This window comes from Rattus norvegicus, chromosome X, assembly GCF_036323735.1.
Source record: "Rattus norvegicus strain BN/NHsdMcwi chromosome X, GRCr8, whole genome shotgun sequence".
Taxonomy (NCBI): Eukaryota; Metazoa; Chordata; class Mammalia; order Rodentia; family Muridae; genus Rattus; species Rattus norvegicus.
The window spans coordinates 70,960,417-70,980,226 of NC_086039.1; the positions used below are offsets into that span (position 1 = coordinate 70,960,417).

Below are 19,810 nucleotides of genomic sequence, written 5' to 3' on the forward strand. Positions count from 1 at the left end.
ATGTCTGTGCAACATGTATGCACATGGTGCCTGCAGAGAACAAAGAAATCAATGGATCCCCTGCAATTGTGATTACAGATAGTTGTGACCCACCACGTGGGTGCTGGGTATTGAACATCAATCCTCTGAAAGAGAAGCCAGTCCTCTTAACCATAGGGCCATCTCCCTAGTCCCTATTTTTTAATTTGTTTTTAATATGTATGTATATGGACTTATGTGAGTTTTTGTGCACACATGCATGCAGGACTCCTCAGAGGCCACAAGAGAGCATCAGACCCCTTCGAAATGAATGTGGGTACTGGGACATAAACCTCTATCTCTGAAAGAGCAGTAAATGCCCTTAACTGCTGAAGAGTCTCTCCAGCCCCTATGTTTTACTTTTTAAATGCAAATATAGTACATATTATGTATATCATGTTCTGAAATATGTACACCCTGTGGAATTGCTAAATCGAGTTAATTGACGTATGTATTAGTTTACAGACATCTTTTGAAAAAATATATTCATTTATTTACTTATTCACTTTACATCCAGCTCACTGCCCTCTCCTGACCACCCCCTCCCACCTCTTTCCCCTATCTTCCCTCTCCTCTTCTGAGCAGGTTGGGGCCCACCTGAGTATCCCCTCACCCTGGCACTTCAATGGTGGGAAAAATTAAAATCTCTCTTAGCAATTTTTGTTTTTTATTAAAAATTTAAATTGGGCCCCAACATATAACAAAGACACATGCACCACTATGTTCATAGCAGCCTTATTTATAATAGCCAGAAGCTAGAAAGAACACAGATGTCCTTCAACAGAGGAATGGATACAGAAAATATGATACATTTACACAATGGAATATTACTCAGCTATGAAAAACAATTACTACATGAAATTCATAGGCAAATGGAATGAACTAGAAAATCTCATCCTGAGTGAGGTAACCAAATCACAAAAAAACATACATGGTATGCACTCACTGATAAGTGAATATTAGCCCCAAAGCTTGAATTACACAAGATACAATCCACAGACCATATGAAGCTCAAGAAGAAGGATGACCAAAATGTGGATGCTTGAGTCCTTTTTTTTTGTTTGTTTTCCTTTTCTTTTTTTTTTTTCCGGAGCTGGGGACCGAACCCAGGGCCTTGCGCCTGCTAGGCAAGCGCTCTACCACTGAGCTAAATCCCCAACCCCGCTTGAGTCCTTCTTAGAAGGGGACAAAAATATTCATAGGAAGAGATATGGAGACAAAGTTTGGAGCAGAGACTGAAGGAACGGCCATTCAGAGCCTGCCCCACATGTGGCCCATATATATACAGCCACCAAAACTAGATAAGATGGATGAACCAAGAAGTGCATGCTGATAGAAGCATGATATAGCTGTCTACCGAGAGGCTCTGCCAGAGCATGACAAATACAGAGGCAAATGCCAGCAGCAAACCTTTGGACTGAGAATGGGGTCCCCATTGGAGGAGTTAGAGAAAGGTTTGAAGGAGCTGAAGGGACTTGCAACCCCTTAAGAACAACAATTCCAACCAACCAGAGGTCCCAGGGACTAAACCATTACCCAAAGACTATACATGGAGTGGAGCAACCCATAAGAACAACAATATCAACCAACCAGACCCCCCCCCAGAGCTCCCAGGGACTAAATTACTACACAAAGAATATACATGAACTGACCCATGACTCCAGCCACATATGTAGCAGATGATGGCCTTGTCGGGCACCAATGGGAGAAGAAGTCCTTGATCCTGCCAAGGCTGGACCCCCCAGTGTAAGGGAATGTCAGGGTGGGGAGGCAGGAAGGGGCGGGTGAATGGATGGGGGGGAACACCCTCATAGAAGAAGGGGGAGGAGGGATAGGATAGGGGGTTTATGGATGGGAAACCAGGAAAGGGGATAACATCTGCAATGTAAATTAAAAATAAAAAAATTAAAAATTAAACTGATAAAGAAAACAAAGGTTATTCATATTAAGGAGATACCATGTGATTTTCAATACATATATACATTTTGTAATATGTGAATCAAATTAGAAATACTGATTTATTCAAATAATTTTCTCAGAATGAAAATATTCAAAATCCATTCCTTTAGCTTTTAAAATCCACATGACAATTTTTTATTTTGAGTATCTTTTCAAAATTATTTCCTCAATATTTCCCTACAGAGACAAAAACAAATCTGTTATTTAACACAGTGGAAGTTGAAAAGTTGGTCACTGCCTAGAGAAGGGAAAATTGTCTTGAAAACATACGTCCCCAGGAGGCCGATTCATCACAGACCTCCAATAACATGGCATGAACATGACAGATGGACTGTCCTTGATCTGAACTTTTATTCACTACCATTTGATAATCATCTTCAGGCCCAGGTCTATGCACATTTCTCACCCGTAATCACTAGCTGTCCAAGAAGACTTTCATCAGCATCTTCTGCAGTTTCAGGAATCTGGAGTATATGTCTCTTGGATATCACCAGAAAAAAGGGCTTGTACTTGAGGGGAAAGTTCATGGAAAGCCTGACACTTCTCATCTTCAAAAACCAATTTTTCTTGGAAATTCCTCGCAGATGACCTTCCCAAACATTGTGTTGTCACTCAGGCCAGACAACCTGACACTTGCTATTATTGTCAGTCATCTCAGGCTTCATTCTTTGCAGGAGCCAGGAATGAAGTACTCTTCCAGCTGTTGAGATACCCCACACAAAACTGTCAGTAGCCACCTTACTGTGCAGTAACACACTGGAACTTTATACTTCTAAGCACAGTGCAGTACACATTTGGGCTTGCCAGTGATTCAATTTGATTTGATTTGTGATAGATACCTTAAATCCTTTACAGGAGGGAAGACTGATTTTTGCCTTATGATTTTAGAAGTTTACTATACTGGTGCCTTGTTTCTGGGCCGTGGTGACCCAGAACATTGTGGTGGGAGGGAGCTGAAGAGCAGAACTGCCTACCTAATAGCAGTCATGAGGCTGTGGTGGGGTGGGGGTGCAGGAAAAACAGGATGACAAGGTACCCCAGTACCCTACCTCTAAATATGGCTGGCTCCCAAAGGATTCTCTCACTTCCAATAATGCCATCAAATTATTAATCTGGCAGTAGATCAATCCACTGATTTGGTTAGAACACTCATGATCCACTCCTGCTGTTTGGACCATAAGCAAGGTGTGTGTGTGTGTGTGTGTGTGTGTGTGTGTGTGTGCGCGCGCGCGTGTGTGTGTGCACGTGTGCATTCATTTTGCCAGGCCTGTTACTCTAGAGAACTTTGCCTAATATAGGTGTGTCATATCAAGCCATAACACTATTATTTTAAAATTATATGTATATATATATATATATACATATAATTTTTTGACACAGGGTTCCTCTGTGTAGAACCTGGCTGTCCTAGAACTTGCTCTGTAGACCAGGTTAGACTGTAACTGGGATTAAAGGGGTGTGCCACCAAGCCCAATTTAAATTATATATTTTAATTAGCTTACAAAGTAGTGGTTCTCCATAGGTTTTTTCATACATCCTTAGCTCGAGTTTACCCACCTGCCTCCTGCTCTTCCCTGTCTCACTGCTCCCAACCCTACTTAAACCTTGAACCTCCAGTATCCCACCCTCATATCACATGTGTTCTACCCTTTAGGCCTCTTCCCCTTTCTATCTCATGGGCCTTTCTAGCTCTGCCTTCAATAGATATTTTAAAACTAAAGACACAAATCCAAACAATTTGAAGCTAGGGTTCACACATGAGAGAGAACATGAAGCTTCTGCATTGCTGCATTGCTGATATCACTTAGTATGTTTTCCAGTTCTATCAATTTACCCCCCAAATTATAATTTCACTTTTTACAGTTGAGTAAATCCCAGTGTGCACTACATTTCCACTATCCATTCATCAATGGTAGACATCGAGGCAGCTCCCATTTTCTAACTATTGTGAATAGAGCAGCAATGAACATGGAAATGCAAGTGTCTCTGTAGGAGGATATGGTGTCCTTTGGGTATATGCCTAGGAATTGTATAGCTGGAACATATGGTAAAACTAATTTTAGATTTTAAAGAAACTGTCACATCAATTTTCATAGCTACTGTACCAATTTATACTTATACCAACAGTGGGCAAATGTTTTCCTTTCCCCATATCCTTGCCAGCATTTGTTGTCATCTGGCTTGTCTCTATGATAGCCATTCTGACTGGGATGAGATGAAACTTCTTTCTCTCTCTCTCTCTCTCTCTCTCTCTCTCTCTCTCTTTAAAGATTTATTTATTTATTCTATAGAAGTACACTGTAGCTGTCTTCAGACACACCAGAAGAGGGCATCGGATCTCATTACAGATGGTCGTGAGCCACCATGGGGTTGCTGGGAATTGAACTCAGGACCTCTGGAAGAGCAGTCAGTGCTCTTAACCGCTGAGCCATCTCTCCAGGTGAGATGAAATGTCAAGGTGGCTTTAATTTGCATTTATCTTATGGTTAGTGATGTTGAACATTTAAAAAAGTTATTAGCTACTCATATTTCTTGTTTTGAGAACTCTGTTCAGTTCCACAGCCATGTTTTTAAATTATGCTTTTTGTTTTCTTAAGGTCTTTGTATATTCTAGATACTAATCCTGTTGGGTATATAGCTGGCAAAGAATTACTTTCATTCTCTAGACTGCCTCTTCACTTGATTGACCATTTCCTTTGCTTTTTAGTTTTGCAAGATTCCATTGGATGATTATTGGCCATGGTTTGATTAGAGTCTTATTCGGAAATTTCTTCCCTTTAAGTTTTATTCAGAGTTTCAAATCTTATATTGAGGTCCTTGATTCATTTAGAGTTGATATTCTTGAAGCATAAATAAAATAAAGATTTAGTTTCATTATTATGCATGTAGATACTAGCACCAGTTGTTAAAGATATTGTCTTTTTTCCAGTCTGTATTTTTGACAGTTATAAGAAAATCTCAGACGAGTTTGAATGTGTATTCTGCCCTGTTATATCTAGAAAACACTGTTTACTTAGTGTTGTCAACTACATATGGCTCTTAGACTGTCCTCCTCCTCTTCCTTGACGATCCCTGAGTCTTCAGAGGAGATATGTAAGGTGAAGAATCGGGGTGTTTGTGAATATGTTCGAAATATATGTATGAAAATTTCAAGGGATTAACAAGAATATTGCTTAAAGAATTCAGGTGTCTATAGTTATGTGGCCTTGTATCTGGGTCCTATAGTCTACTCCATTAATCTCATTGTCTATTTTTTGTGCTGATCAGTATGACTTCTCCAACAGCATTCCTTTTTCTCAGGATTGCTTTTGCTAGCCAGGTCTCTTGTTCTTCCATATGGACTTTAAGGGTTGTTTTGTTTTTTCTGTGAAGAACGTCACTAAAATTTGCAGACTGCTTTTGTTGGCAGTTATCTTACTGTTAGTTGTCATAATACTGATTCTCCCAATCCACAAGTATAGGAGATCATTCCATCTGATAGTGTTTTTCTGAATTTCTTTTTTCAGTGTTTTATAGTTTTCACTATAGGGGTTTTTCAAATCCTTTGTTAGGTTTCTTCCAAGCCTTTGTTTGTTTGTTTGTTTGTTTGTTTTGAGGCCATGGTGAATAGGTTTGTATCCTAGTTTCTTTTGTGGTTTGTCAGTGGTATATAAAAAAGCCAGTGGATTTTTCATGTTAACGTTGTATCTTGCCTCACTGTGGAAAGTGTATATCGATTCTAGAAGTTTTCTGGTAGAGTCTTTAGGGTCTCTTATGTATAGAATCATAACATCTGCATGCAGAGCTACTTTCACTTCTTCATTCTGTATTTGTATCCCCGTTTATTTACTCCTCTTGTCTTATTGCTCTAGCTAAGATGTCTAGTACTATATTGAATAAGACTTGAAAAAATAGATACACTTATGTGTCTTGTTCTTGATTTTCATGAAAATGTTCTGACTTTTCACCTATTTACATAATGTTGGTTGTATGTTTGTCAAATATAGCTCTTGTCATTTTGGGATGTATTCCTTCTATTCTGAGTTTATTCAGGATATTTAAAGTACAAATTTGGATTTTGTCACAACCCTTGTCTCTGTGTATTGAGATGACCATATGCTTTCTGTCCTTCAGTCTACTTATGTAATTTATAACATTTATTGATTTGTATATTTTGAAACCATCCCAGTATCTCTGGAATAACCACAACTTTATCACAGTGAATGATCTTTTTGATGTGCTTTTGAATTCCATTTCTAAGTATTTTGTTGAGAATTTTTTTCATCCAAGTTTATTTAGGGAAATTGGTCTGTAATTTTCTTTTGTGATGCATTTTATCTGCTTTTGGTATTGGTAATGTTAGCTTCAGAAAAAGTGTAGAAATGTCTCTTCCTTTTGTATTTTATGGAGTAGTTTCAGAAGTATTGCTGCCAGTTCTTTGAGGGTTTGGTAACATTTACCAACTAGTTTCTCTGAACCTTACTTATCTTTTTCAGTTGGGGGATTTTACAATTACTGCTTCAATTTCGCTGGTTGCTAGGTATCTGTTTGAAAAATCTTTATCTAATCTTTCTTTAATTTTGGCAGGTCATATGCATCTAGAAACTAATCCATTTCTTTTAAATTTTCCAATTTAATGGGATTTATGTTTTTAAGGTAAGATCTAATGATTTTCTGAATGTCATTTGATCTGTTATAGTAGCTCACCTTTGATTTCTAATTTTATTACTCTGCACCTTCTCTTTCTTTTGGTTAGTTTGGCCAAGTTTGCTCAGTTTTCCTTTTTGTTTTAAATAATTCTTTGAGAATTTAATACAGCATATTCTGATCATAGTTACCCCTTTTTATTCCTCTCATATCCATCCACCTCTTCTCTATCCACTCAACTTTGTGTCCTCTTTAAAACAACCAACAACAACAACAACAACAACAACAACAACAACAACACCCTCCAAAAACATCAAATACAGTTTGTTTTGCTCATGTACTGTTGGATGTGTGGCCTTCCTTCCACTGGAGCATGGCTGACTTCCCAAAGGCCATACCCTTAACGAAAACCAACACTCCTTTCCCCAGCAGTTATCAATTGCCAATTGTTCCTTAGCTAGGGATAGGACTTAAAGTCCACCTTACCTCCCCATACCGGGTTTTGTTTGACTTAACTCCTGAAGGTTATGTGCACGCTGTCTAAACTCATGTGAGTTTGTATATGCAGCTTCCTTGTTGTGTCCAGAGAACACAATCTCCTTGCAGTCATCCATTGCCCTGGATCTTTCCACACCCTTTTCTACAGTAATCTCTGAGCCTTGGAAGGAGGGGTGTAAAATATAGGCATTCAGTTTAGGACTGAGAACTCCACAATCTCTTCATGTTGGTCATATGTGTGTTGCTGTGTTAATTTCTATCTACTGCAAAAGTGTGGAAAGAGAGGTAACTTCCCAAAACAATGTAAACAAAAACTTGCTAATCAACCTTAGTATAATAAAATCCCTTCTAAAGTATGCCAAATATGTAAAAATCCTTTTTACTGGGCCAGTCAACATCAATCTAGGACCAATGACAAATACAACCTAATTTTGAGAACCTGGAGAATGAGTAAAGCAGGCTCCTTTACACTCATTTCTAGCTTGGAATCCCACCACTTGGACCACTGCAGTTCCTTGGCAGGAACACAGCTTGGTTTTACATAGACTCTGACTCTGTCCTGCAGTAAGCTCCCCAGCTCTACTCTTAACCCTCAAACAATAAGACCCTGCATTGCTACTACTAAGGGCAATTCAAAACTAAACTTATCTACAATTAAAGATATATAATTAGATGTAATAGGAGCAGTAAAGAGGTTCCCCACAAATCTACAGGGACCTCTTTCTAACAATGTGTTTTGGTGTTGTTGGTTTTTAATCCCCTTTTGCCTCCCTCCTTTAAAGATTCTGTGCAATTCTATTCCTTCCCATATAGGTCTTCCACCTCCCTCCATAAGTACATGTCCTATTTGTAATTCACTGTTTTCTCAGATAGAGCAAGCAAAGCAAGTGCAATGCTCTTAGAACATGGCGCTTTATTATCACCCCTGAGGCAGCCATTACCCAGAGAACTTCTGGCTGTCTTTTCTGCCTTTAAATATTTCTCAGATTTGGTCCTTTGATTTACTAACTGAGTCTCACTATGTGGCTCAAGCCAAAAACTATTATTTCAGGCTTTCCTGGAGCATGCCTCAGAGCCCTTCATATTATCAGAATTTACCTGCATTCAAGGCCTCCTTCACAGGCAGACTCATTCTGGTTTTATTCAGCACATTTGATTTCACCCAGAATTACCTAGCCCCATCGCAGAAAGAAATCAGCATGCTAACCACCTTGTCATGTCCTTTTTTTCAAGAGGCCACTGTGTCTCATTCCTCTTTTCACCAATGAGCTAAAGCCTTACAAAAACAATCCCAGCAATCAAGGGTACAAACTCAACAAATTGCCCAGCCACTGACCAACTGCCGGCTGCTGGGTCCTATCATCCCAAGGAGTCAACCCCCATGCTTTTCATCCTAATGATCTTTGACAAATGGATGTGATTGGCATACATGCCTTTGGTAATTTTAAGTCTGCTCGTGTTTATGTTGTGTCCCTTTCAAGCTTTATCTATACTACTGCTCAAACACAGGGGCCTGCTCCAGCTGCTCAAACACATGAGTCTGCTTGAGCTGTTTGCAGACACAAACTGACTGTTTTCTCTATAATGGGAGTTCTGAAATAGATGAAAAGAGACAGTGATCCTGATTATGTATCTAAAACACTTATCTCTTCCTGCCAGCATTGGGAAATTCATATCACTTGTGGAATTCTCTATAACCCCAAGCCTTAATTGAACTAATTAATTTGATTTATACTCAATAATCAAATACATAAACAAAAAGGGGGGAAAGGTATCAACTGCTCAAGAGCAACTTGCCAAAGCAATTTATAGTTCAAACTTTTTAAACTGTTCCTTTTAATTCCACCTCATGCCTTCTCAACATCTGAAGAAAAATATCACAAGAAGCAAGAAGTTTTTACTCCGACCAATATTTTATATAAAATTCCTCAAGGACCCAGCCTGTTCCCCTTATTATTGGGGCCAAGGCTCCACATCTATGCTTTCTTCTAGGCCCTCTATGGATCCCAGCATTACTCATGAAGCTGTACCATGAGTTGGCCCTAGAAGCCAACAACTGAGCAACAGAGGAGGAACCCAGGCCCTGTCCTGAACTTCACTCACATGTTGAAAACTCCATTGCCTGGAATGCATTTCTGCAAGGGAGGATGTGAATACTACCAATAACTTCAGCTTCCAACCCGCTATTGATATGGATAAGCATCAAAAATCTGATCAATATAGCAAAATGTGTACTTGAGAACAATGGGTCTGAAAAAACCCTGGAAAGCTCTTTCTTGCTATTTGAATCCTTGGTCCTCAGTGGGTGGAACTATTTGGGAAAGATTGTTAGAGGATGTATGTCCCTGGGCTTTGAGGTTTCAAAAGACTCAAATCATTTTTAGTTTGCCATTTTCTCTCTCTGCCTGCTACATGTGCATCAAAATACAAACTCTCAGCTGTCCCAGTACTCATGACTTTGTCCCAACAATCATGGACTGCAACCCTCTGAAATAGTCAGCCCTAATAGACTCTTTCTTCTATAAGTTGCCTTGGTCTTAGCATATTATGAAATCAATAGAAAAACAGCTATAACAGGAGTCAATGAGTTTATTAGGCTTCATTTCAGACCATAGGTGACAGGTTACTTATGGTGGCGTAGGTACTCTTCACCTAACAGGCTGGACCTGAAAAGCCTAACCCAGAAGGAATGAGGCCTTTCCCATAGTCACAAAAATGAAGCTCTATATAACCTCTCCCCCTCTTATAGGCCATGTCCTGAGTTATCAATTGGTAGGGAACAGTTGGATACTGGGTTGGGGGACAAAACAAACTGTCAACAAGCCCAGCTGAGATGATCTTGTGCAAGGGAACATAGCTGAATGTCTCCAAATGACAGTTGCTCATCTCAGAAGGCAATCACATATGACAGGCCCAATATTTGACCAATGATCTAGTCTGAACTTGAAACTCTGCTAAACACCAATGACACAGTGGTCACTGGAGATACTATCTTTCTCCACATGGCCCCTATATGGTTACAAGATTGTACACAGATTACTCTAAACAGTTGCATGGATTCCTTTGGAAAATATGTAGGTATATTTACTCTACAGATGTCCCTATATGTCTTCCTACCATATCAAGACCATTTTGTGCTTATGTGCAACCACAATGGCATATGAATCTCGTATATCATAATGACTTCCAAGACCAGATGATAGATATAATCCATCTATACTTTAGTCAAGAAGTTAGGCTTTCTGGTTACTTCAATCCCATAAAAAAGAGGTTACTTCAATCCCTTTCCCTAAATGCCTTCACCCAATCCTAAAAGGGCACTCCTACCCTGTTCATAATTTGGATATCTGTACTCACCTAGCTATGAAGAAGAAATACTACCTAGTAAAGAAGTGTTAGAGCTGGGTGGTGATGGCACACACCTTTAATCCCAGCACTAAGGAGGCAGAAGCAGAGGCAGAGGCAGGCAAATCTCTTAGTTAAAATATAGGCATTCAGTTTAGGACTGAGAACTCCACAATCTCTTCATGTTGGTCATATGTGTGTTGCTGTGTTAATTTCTATCTACTGCAAAAGTGTGGAAAGAGAGGTAACTTCCCAAAACAATGTAAACAAAACCTTGCTAATCAACCTCAGTATATTAAAATCCCTTCTAAAGTATGCCAAATATGTAAAAATCCTTTTTACTGGGCCAGTCAACATCAGTCTAAGACCAATGACAAATACAACCTAATTTTGATAACCTGGAGAATGAGCAAAGTCAACATTGTCTATATAGTGAGTTCCAAGACAGCCAGGGCTATACAGAGAAACCCTGTCATGAAAAACAAAAGAACAAACAAACAATAAGTGTTAGAAAATTGGCAGCCTGGTAATCTAAATTTGATTCCTTCTACTGTTAAATCACTGGATTATGCCATGCCTTAACATGCTACATTGGGATTTAGGGTTTGCTGGACCCCTTCTCCCTCTCCACCACAATACATTTCTACCATTCTACTCAAATTCTAGAGCCTCCCTGGTGTTTGACTATTCCTCTTTTTCCTAGGTTGCTAGAGAAGGGAAAGTACTAGCCCTTTAAAATGGGGAGCATCTGGCTATAGGAACAAAACTGAGACTCATGTTATGATTTGCACTTCCCAACCTTATATTCTAGCTGTCACTTCTAATTCTCATCCCACTCACCAAACTTCTCATTATACTGTGACTCTGTCTCTTAGATGACTCATATCTTGCCTAACTCAACACAGTGTTACAAATTTTAAAATTTCTTCTTTATTAATTCTTAGGCAGTGAGTCCTGCCTAGATTATTGTTAATCTGGCTCACCCATGTATAATAATGTAATTATGCCCTTGGACATATATGTACAAAAAGGCATTGGAATGATTATTTCAGCTGTTATATCTGCCACAGCCATTGTTTCACTGTTGCCACACAGCAGTGGCCCTATTCCAACTGCAATAACTATAAATCCCTATCTTTAGAATACTATTAGTGAATTACAAAAACTAACCCATACTGACTATCTTAATTAGGATTTCTATTGCTGTGAAGAAACACCATGGTCAAGGCGACTCTTATAAAGGTAAGAATTTAATTAAGGCTGGCTTACAATTCAGAAATTTAGTCCATTATCATTATGGCAGGAGCATGACAGCAAGCAGGCAGCAAGGTGCTGGAGTGGTAGCTTAGAGTTCTATATCTGGATCAACAAGCAGCAGGAAGAGAGAGTGACAGTGGCCCTGGCTTGTGCTTCTAAAACCTTAAACACACCCCCACACCCAGTGACATAATTCCTCCAAAAATGTGACACGTACTCCAAAAAGGCCACACCTACCAATAGTACCATTCCCTGTGAGCCTATGGGGGCCATTTTCAATTAAACCACCAGATTGAACAATAAATCTTTAAAAGGGGGCTGAGTGTGATGGCCTACAACTTTAATTAATTACAGAACCCAGGAGGCAGAGACAGAGACAGGTGGATCTCTGTGAGTTTCGGGCCAGTCTGGTCTACATATTGAATTCCAAAACACCAAAGTAAATACTAATACCCTGTCTTAAAAAACAAACAACAGGGGTTGGGGATTTAGCTCAGTGGTAGAGCGCTTGCCTAGGAAGCGCAAGGCCCTGGGTTCGATCCCCAGCTCCGAAAAAAAGAACCAAAAAAAACCAACCAAACAAACAAACAACAGCTTCCGGTTTCTGCCTGCTCCCAGAACTGACCTGGTCCCACAGTTCTTTGTACCCAGATCCCTTGGAGAGAGTGAGACTATTAGAAGTGAGGATAATTGTGAGAGCACAGGGGAGACCACCACTTCTGCTCACATTCCTGGCCCAAGAGGAACCCTCCTGGAGCCCTCTGGACACAGGAACCCAGGAACAGTCTGGGACAGGATCCTTCTGGTTTCTGCCTGTGCCCAGAGCTGACCCTGTGACACAATTCTCTGTACCCAGATCCTGCTGAGAGAAAGCCAGTCTCCAGGAGTGCAGGCACACAGGCTTACAGGAGGGTCAAGCCATTGTCAGAGACAGCAAAGACCAGCTAACACCAGAAATAACCAGATGGCGAGAGGTAATCACAGGACCCTAAGCAACAGAAACCAAGACTACTTGGCATCATCAGAGCCCAGTTCTCCCACCAAAGCAATACTGAATATCCCAACATACCAGAAAAGCAAGATCTGGATTTAAAAGCACATCTTATGATGATGATATAGGACTTTAAGAAGAGCATAAATAATTCTATTAAAGAAATACAGGACAACACAGGTAAACAAGTAGAAGCCCTTAAAGAGGAAACACAAAAAATCTCCTAAAGAATTACAGGAAAACACAACCAAACAGGTGAAGGAATTGAACAAAACCATCCAGGATCTAAAAATGGAAATAGAAACAATAAAGAAAGCACAAAGGGAGACAACCCTGGAGATAGAAAACCTAGGGAAGAGATCAGGAGTCACGAATGCAAGCATCACCAACAGAATACAAGAGATAGAAGAGAGAATTTCAGGAGCAGAAGACACCATAGAAAACATTGACACAACAGTCAAACATAATGTAAAACAGGAAAAGCTCGTAACCCAAAACATACAGGAAATCCAGGACTCAATGAGAAGATCAAACCTAAGGATAAGAGGTATAGAAAAGAGTGAAGACCCCTAACTCAAAGGACCAGTAAATATCTTCAACAAAATCATAGAAGAAAACTTCCCTAACCTGAAGAAAGAGATGCCCATAAACAGACAAGAAGCTTATAGGACTCCAAATATATTGGACCAGAAAAGAAATTCCTCCTGTCACATAATATTTAAAACAACAAATGCACAAAACACAGAAAGAATATTAAAAGCAGTAAGGGAAAAAGGTCAAGTAACATATAAAGGCAGACCTATCAGAATCACACCAGACTTCTCACAAGAGACTATGAAAGCCAGAAGATCCTGGAAAGATACACAGATCCTAAGAGAACACAAATGCCAGCCCAGGCTACTAAATCCAGCAAAACTCTCAATTACCATAAATGGAGAAACCAAGATATTCCATGACAAAACCAAATTTACACAATATCTTTTCACAAATCCAACCCTACAAAGGTTAACAGATGGAAAACTCCAACACAAGGAGGGAAACTACACCCTAGAAAAAGCAAAAAAGTGATCTTCTTGCAACAAACCCAAAAGAAGAGAGCCACACAAACACAATTCCACCTCTAACAACAAAAATAACAGGAAGCAACAATCACTATTCCTTAATATTGCTTAACATCAATGGACTCAATTACAGAAGGTTAACAAACTGATTTCTTCAGGAAACAGAAAGGAAAATACAAAATAGATGAAAACATGTTGTTCATATTCAAAGAGTATTATTACCTTTGAGATGCAGTGTTCAAAATGGTTCCTAAAAATGTCTTGAGATATCATTTACACAAAAATGTATGGGTTTCTTTAAAATGCTCTTAAGGACCCATCAATATGAGAAAGCCAGCATTTAATTGCCCCTAAATTCTTAACACCTCTCTGGTTGGAGTACTTCTCTCCATCCCAATATAGACCCACACAACTACCCATTTTTCACTGCCTAAAGTAGTCTTTCCCATGCCATGTACCTGTGCCACACAGACTGTAGTCTTTTGCAATTGGCTTTCTTAGCATAGGACACATAGCGGCTTTCTGAAAGGGCAATGCACTGTCCAGGTGAAGTCTTCTGAGATGTCTTCATTCCAGAGAAGGATCAAGAGCCTACTCCAGCAGTTCTAACCCTTTGACAGACCCCACCTTCCCACAGTGAGTTTGCAACTTTCCACTTTCTCCTACTCCATGCCCACCCTGTTTTAGGGCTTGAATCACTATTCTAGTGAACACCAACTTCACCTTGTGTGCATTTGATCCATTACAGGCTGAGGCCCCACCCCTACTGCTGGCACTCCCCGAGTCAGACCATTCTTCCTTGAGGGTAATCACAGCCCATTCACAGATTTACAGGCACACACAGCTGGATCACGTCATAGGCTCAATGGCCCTGAGGAATGAATACCCTCTTGTGAGTGGGAATTGACAGACCCCACACCTGCCTGACCTTACTCACTGCCTCTGAGTTTCCAAGTCTTGCCTGATGCTGGGACCTAGCTCAAGGCTCAAAAAACTCCCAACTGCCTGTAATGGTAACTTCAGAACATGGGGTTCAGGTAGAGGCCCTGTGATCTCAGGGGGCAGCCTGGAAGCCAGACTGAGGATATATGAGTGTCACATCCAGGAAAATTTGTTCTACACAGGAGGTTAAAAGCTACATGCGGCTGTCATCCTTGCACGTGTGGATGCATCATCTTAGCAATCAATGAGAGCAGGGGAAAGGCAGTTGGCTGGTCAGGATGAAAGAATGTGGTGGCTCTGGTCCCTGGGCCTCCCTTAAGCTGCTAGTGAGCAGTCCCTCCAGGTTGGTTCAGTGGAGCCACTTACAGCCTCACCGCCATCTTCAGCTCTAGGTGAACAGGTGACATTGTTTTCCTCCCACCCATTTCCCCACAGTGAGTTCCCGCAGCTTTGTCATGCTCCGCTGCCCACCAGGGTGATCTTGGGGTCCACTCCTATAATGCAGGGATATATCAGAGGACATGGAAACTGAGTTCCCAAGGTGGGGGCTATGTAACAGTCCAAGGATAATGTGCAAGTTTTGGGTCCTCCCCTAATGTGATGCTAGGAGAGAATGCGCCAGAAGGAACAGAGCCTGGGGAAGGGGTAAGATGAGTCCAAATGATACCCTAATGTCTGCTAAAATAATCCATAAGACAACACACACCCCTCTAGCCCAAAGTAAGGGCTCAGAAGTTCCTGTTGAACTCAAAGAACAGCAGGTAAAAATGGGTTCTATGACTGTCCCAGAGAAAGGAGGACAATAGTCAGGGAATGGACAGGGATAGTGTAGAGGGGTGGAAATGCTGGCCTGCCCAGGCGCCACCACACAGAACCCAAACCCAGTAACACAGGGATAAACTTGAGTGCAAGGCACCTGCTTAGAAGCAGAAATGTTTAGCCCAGGTTACCCTCAGGGATAGGGAAAGCAACAGCTCTCCTTCCTTTTGCTGTACTCTGTCTCCCACAAAGGCAGAAAGAACAAAACACAGGGAAACTACTTTTATATGCAACATCTGTCACCAGGGGTACACGGGGCAAAAACAGGGGCATAAAGGTGACTCTGGCTGTAGAATGAGAGGGAATATGTGGGGTCACAGCCCTGGGATCCACAGGTAGTAGTCTGGTCTCTCCTGCATTGAGTCTGGGTCCAATATTTCAGGCAGAATAGAGTCAGGCCAGACCCAGCTTCTTGTGGGAAGGACTGTAGATATCAGAACATTCACTTCAAAGATTCTGGAACCTTTTGTTGAGAGCCTGCATGACCGCTGAAACACAGAGGTACAAATGGGTATTCCTGACTCAGTCACACACACACACACACACACACACACACACACACACACACACACACACACACACACACACACGAGGATTCAATCACCCTTCCCACTTCTAACCACAGAGAATTCCCAACCAGCAATTTGCCTCCCAGCCCCTTTCCAAAGAGCCCTAGAACTGATTCTTCCACCTCTTACTGAATTCCATGTGAAAATGTCCTCTACAGGAGAACAGTGTGGGCAGGCGCTTGGCTGAGCACATAGGAGAGCAGGCATATACAGCTCTTGGTGCATGCCATAACAGTCAATGCAGAAGACTCATGGTCTGACCTCCTTGGCATTGCCTCCCCACAGGTAGGCTAGCCTTCCCTAGGTCCCAGTACCAGAATACCTAGCTCTCTCTGCCCCTGCCCTCACCCATCCCTACCCAAGGTCAGTCATACCTAGTTGTTTTCTCAGCCTGCATGCTTCTTTCTCTAGCAAAGGACACTAGCCCAGAAGACAAAGGAAGGGAAGAAAAATTAGCACTCAATGTCCTGGCCCCCTCTCTGCTCTATTTACACTCTCTGCAGTCCCTACAATCCTGTGGCAAGACTAGCACACAATCCTGACCAGAAAGGAGGTGCCCTCTCTCTGTGGAGTATGGGGTAGGAGTGGGCACAGGAGCCAGGCTAACTTGGGCACTCAGCTTATCATCTAGCTGGAGCTGTCATTTCTAGGAGCTAAGAAAAACTGTACCTGCTGACATCCCAGTATCCCTGGTGTTTGATGCTGCTTCTCCCCAACAGGGAGTGGGGGAGCCACAGACGGATCTTGGTCACCTGAAAGGGAACACAGGATCCAGCATCCAGGCCTGGGATCCAGGTGGGAAGGGTCTAGGGAGGTCTAAAATGAGGCAACATCACCCTCTGCTGGCAGCAACTTGTACTTCTTGGTTCCTCAGCTCCACCTAGCTCTGGGTCTGCCTTCATTGTTGCCCAGAGGAGAGGCTCTGTGGCCCCTAGCAATTTGACCCTGGGCTGGTGCTAGTAGGGCTACAGCCACAGCCAGGACCTGGGCGGAACCCAGCATCAGAAATGGATTTGGGGTGCTGGAAGTCAGCTTCTAGAGTTTGTTTAAAGCCACACCACTCTCTCACTCATTTAGAACATGGCCTGCCTACGCCCAGTCTCCTGTGGGCTCTCTGCCTAGAGAGGGAAGACCAGAACAAGGCTCCAAATTTCCAGTGACAGAACCTGAAGTTTCTCTACCCCACTGCTCTCAAATCCCAAAGACTCACCATAGGGTACAGATGCTCTAGGGCTGGCGCTTCCCTGGTTCAGGGCCACGATCTGGGAATTTGCTGGAACTTGAGATGCTCTGGTGTTGCAGTCTCCACTGCTCATTTCTCCACGATACATGCACACGGAAGGCTGCTCTGCCCTGTGTGGTGGAACCTCACACACAAAAATCTTATCATGAGTAAATATTGCTGAGGGGCTGAGGAAAAAGTGGGGTAACAAAATGGAGGCTTGTGAGGCTTATCCCAGCTGCACTTTCTGTCCTCAGGCAGCCTCGGGTCAGGAGGCAGAGCTTAGCCAGGAAGGTGCCCACAGACACTGAAAAGCCTCATCTCCTGGCCTGGCTTCCTTGGGGAGGAACCAGGGATGCATCAGGGGGCTCTCGGGGCCGACTACATGCTCAATTGCAAGGGCTCTCTGGACACCAATCACCCAAACCAACAACCAGGCACACTCCCACCCCTGCCTGGTTAGAAAGAGGAAATGCACAGCAAGAGAATAGTAACCAACACCTAACTGAGGCTCCCTTGATATCCACACTCCACCCTACTTACTACCAGGACTTTGCCTCCACTGGACATCCTAATCAGGGTGAGTGTCCACTGACAACTCCCCAAGTCTAGGCAGGGGTAGGGGGAGCAGTGCTGGGGAGGGAAAGGGCAGGGTGAGAGGAGGAAGGTGGTTAATCTACTTACTTGGGCATGGGCAATTTCCTTAACCTTGTAGGACTCTGACGTTGGGGTCAGCACTGTCGACTTTTTCATGCTGTCTTTACACATAAGGCCCCTGTCTCCTCTGGCCACTGGCAGGGTCTCCCTTGTATTCTTTGCTACTGCTTTCTTTCTGGATGTATTTCCATGTGTGGGTTCAGTGGCCTCAAGAGGTGTTGTGGTGGGGTGCTTCTTAGAACTCTCAAGTGTAGGGACACAGGTTATTGGAGGAAATGTGGCTATTTCCACGGGAGCTGCCTTGGGTCTCTGCCCTGACAGTGGGACAGGTTTTCTCCCGGTGACTCTTGGAGTATCCTGTAGGGGTTTCTTCTCCTGGGCTGATTTCTTTTTAGGACTGGCCTTCCTCAGCACACCCGCAGCAGCTCCTGGGTAACGAGGCCTACTCTGTTCCTTGCCTCTGAACACAGATGCTTTTCTGTTAGAACAAGAGGCCCCTAGTTTTCCCATGCCCAAAATATGGCCCCTGGGAGCAGACATCTGCAGAGAGCCAGTCATATGATGAAAATTGCCCCTGAGTTGGACATTTCTTTTTCTGATTTTGTCTTCAGGAGCCATAGAATTGCCAGATATGATCTGTTCTCCATTCTTGAAGCAAATGGTCACCCTCATCACTTGCATTTCATTATACTCATCTGATGATGAGTCATGGTCAGATGGTGGGTCTTGGATATCCTCAGGGATTGCCTTCTTACTCTTGGTGACCTTCTTTTTCTTTTTTGTCCTGCAGGCCCTACCTCCTTTGGGCCCCCAGTGGTGGGCTGGGGCCACAGAGGCTCGCTTTACATCTCCCAATCTCTTGCCCAGCATGCTTCTTCTGCTGCAGTCTGCCTCTGTATCTGCCCAAGTGGTAGAATGTTGGGTGGCACAGCTTTTTGAGGACGAGCGGCTTCTAGCATCCTGGTTCATCTGGTCAGTTGGCTGTTGTACTTTATCCTCAACATTGTCACTGACAAGAGGCAAGCAGTCCATAAGATCCCCTTTGTCTCTGGCTGAAGAGACAGACCACTCTCCGTGTTCCTCAAAGACCACCATCTCCGATTCTAGTGCTTGTAGTTTAGACCCTGAGTCCAACTCAGAGTTGTCCTCAGTCTCGACCTCATTCTTACTTAGGCTTCTCTGTGTAGATCCCATGTCAGGGTCCAGGCTGAGATCCTGTGGTGAGCAGGGGACATCCAAACAGACATTAGGGGATTCTCCATCCTCGGGGTCTAAACTTACTTCTTCAACTGCCCCCTCCTTATTGCAGCTCATGTTTCCAGTGATAGTCTACATGCCTGACCTGTAAGGACAAGGGTATCCCTAGTCTTGGCTAGACCAGCTAGGCCTTCCGAGATACCGTCACTATAGTCACCACCCACACTAGCGCTAAACACAAACAAGGGGAACCTTCTAGTGCCTTGGTGTCTTCATGTGGCCTTCTCATTGGCCTACCCTCCACCAATCAGATAGATCCTTGTTGAGTGACCTTACAGGTCCTAGCCAATAAGAATAAGGATTCTTGATCATTCGGAATTTTTATCTTGGCCAGTCCAAGCCTATGGATGGGTTGGGGTGGGGTATGGGCTGTGAGTGGGAGGTGTGGGTATGTGGGTGGAACCTTGAGTTTGTGGTTCAGTCTGCCTTTTCTATTGTTTCCTCGCCTCCTCTGGCCAGACACCTACCTACTGTGGAAGGAGAACTGCATTCTCTAAGACTCTTTCTCATGGAAAGGTGCAATGTGTGGGAAAATAACCACACATAGGCCAGTGACTCGTGAGGATTCAATGTCATGACAGCTGTGGAA

General features: G+C 42.7%; 1 protein-coding gene across 1 annotated transcript; it reads right to left on the reverse strand.

Annotated features, from left to right (window-relative positions):
- Positions 1 to 15,729: 15,729 nt before the first annotated feature.
- Positions 15,730 to 19,407, reverse strand: Cxhxorf49l1 (similar to human chromosome X open reading frame 49 like 1). The gene is made up of 5 exons (XM_039100335.2): positions 17,992 to 19,407; positions 17,296 to 17,452; positions 16,755 to 16,837; positions 16,460 to 16,505; positions 15,730 to 16,004 (listed from the first exon to the last, which is right to left on the reverse strand). Exons 1-5 carry the CDS (start codon positions 19,276 to 19,278, stop codon positions 15,964 to 15,966), a joined length of 1,614 nt encoding a protein of 537 aa, XP_038956263.1. The 5' UTR covers positions 19,279 to 19,407; the 3' UTR covers positions 15,730 to 15,963.
- Between the last annotated feature and the right edge of the window lie 403 nt (positions 19,408 to 19,810).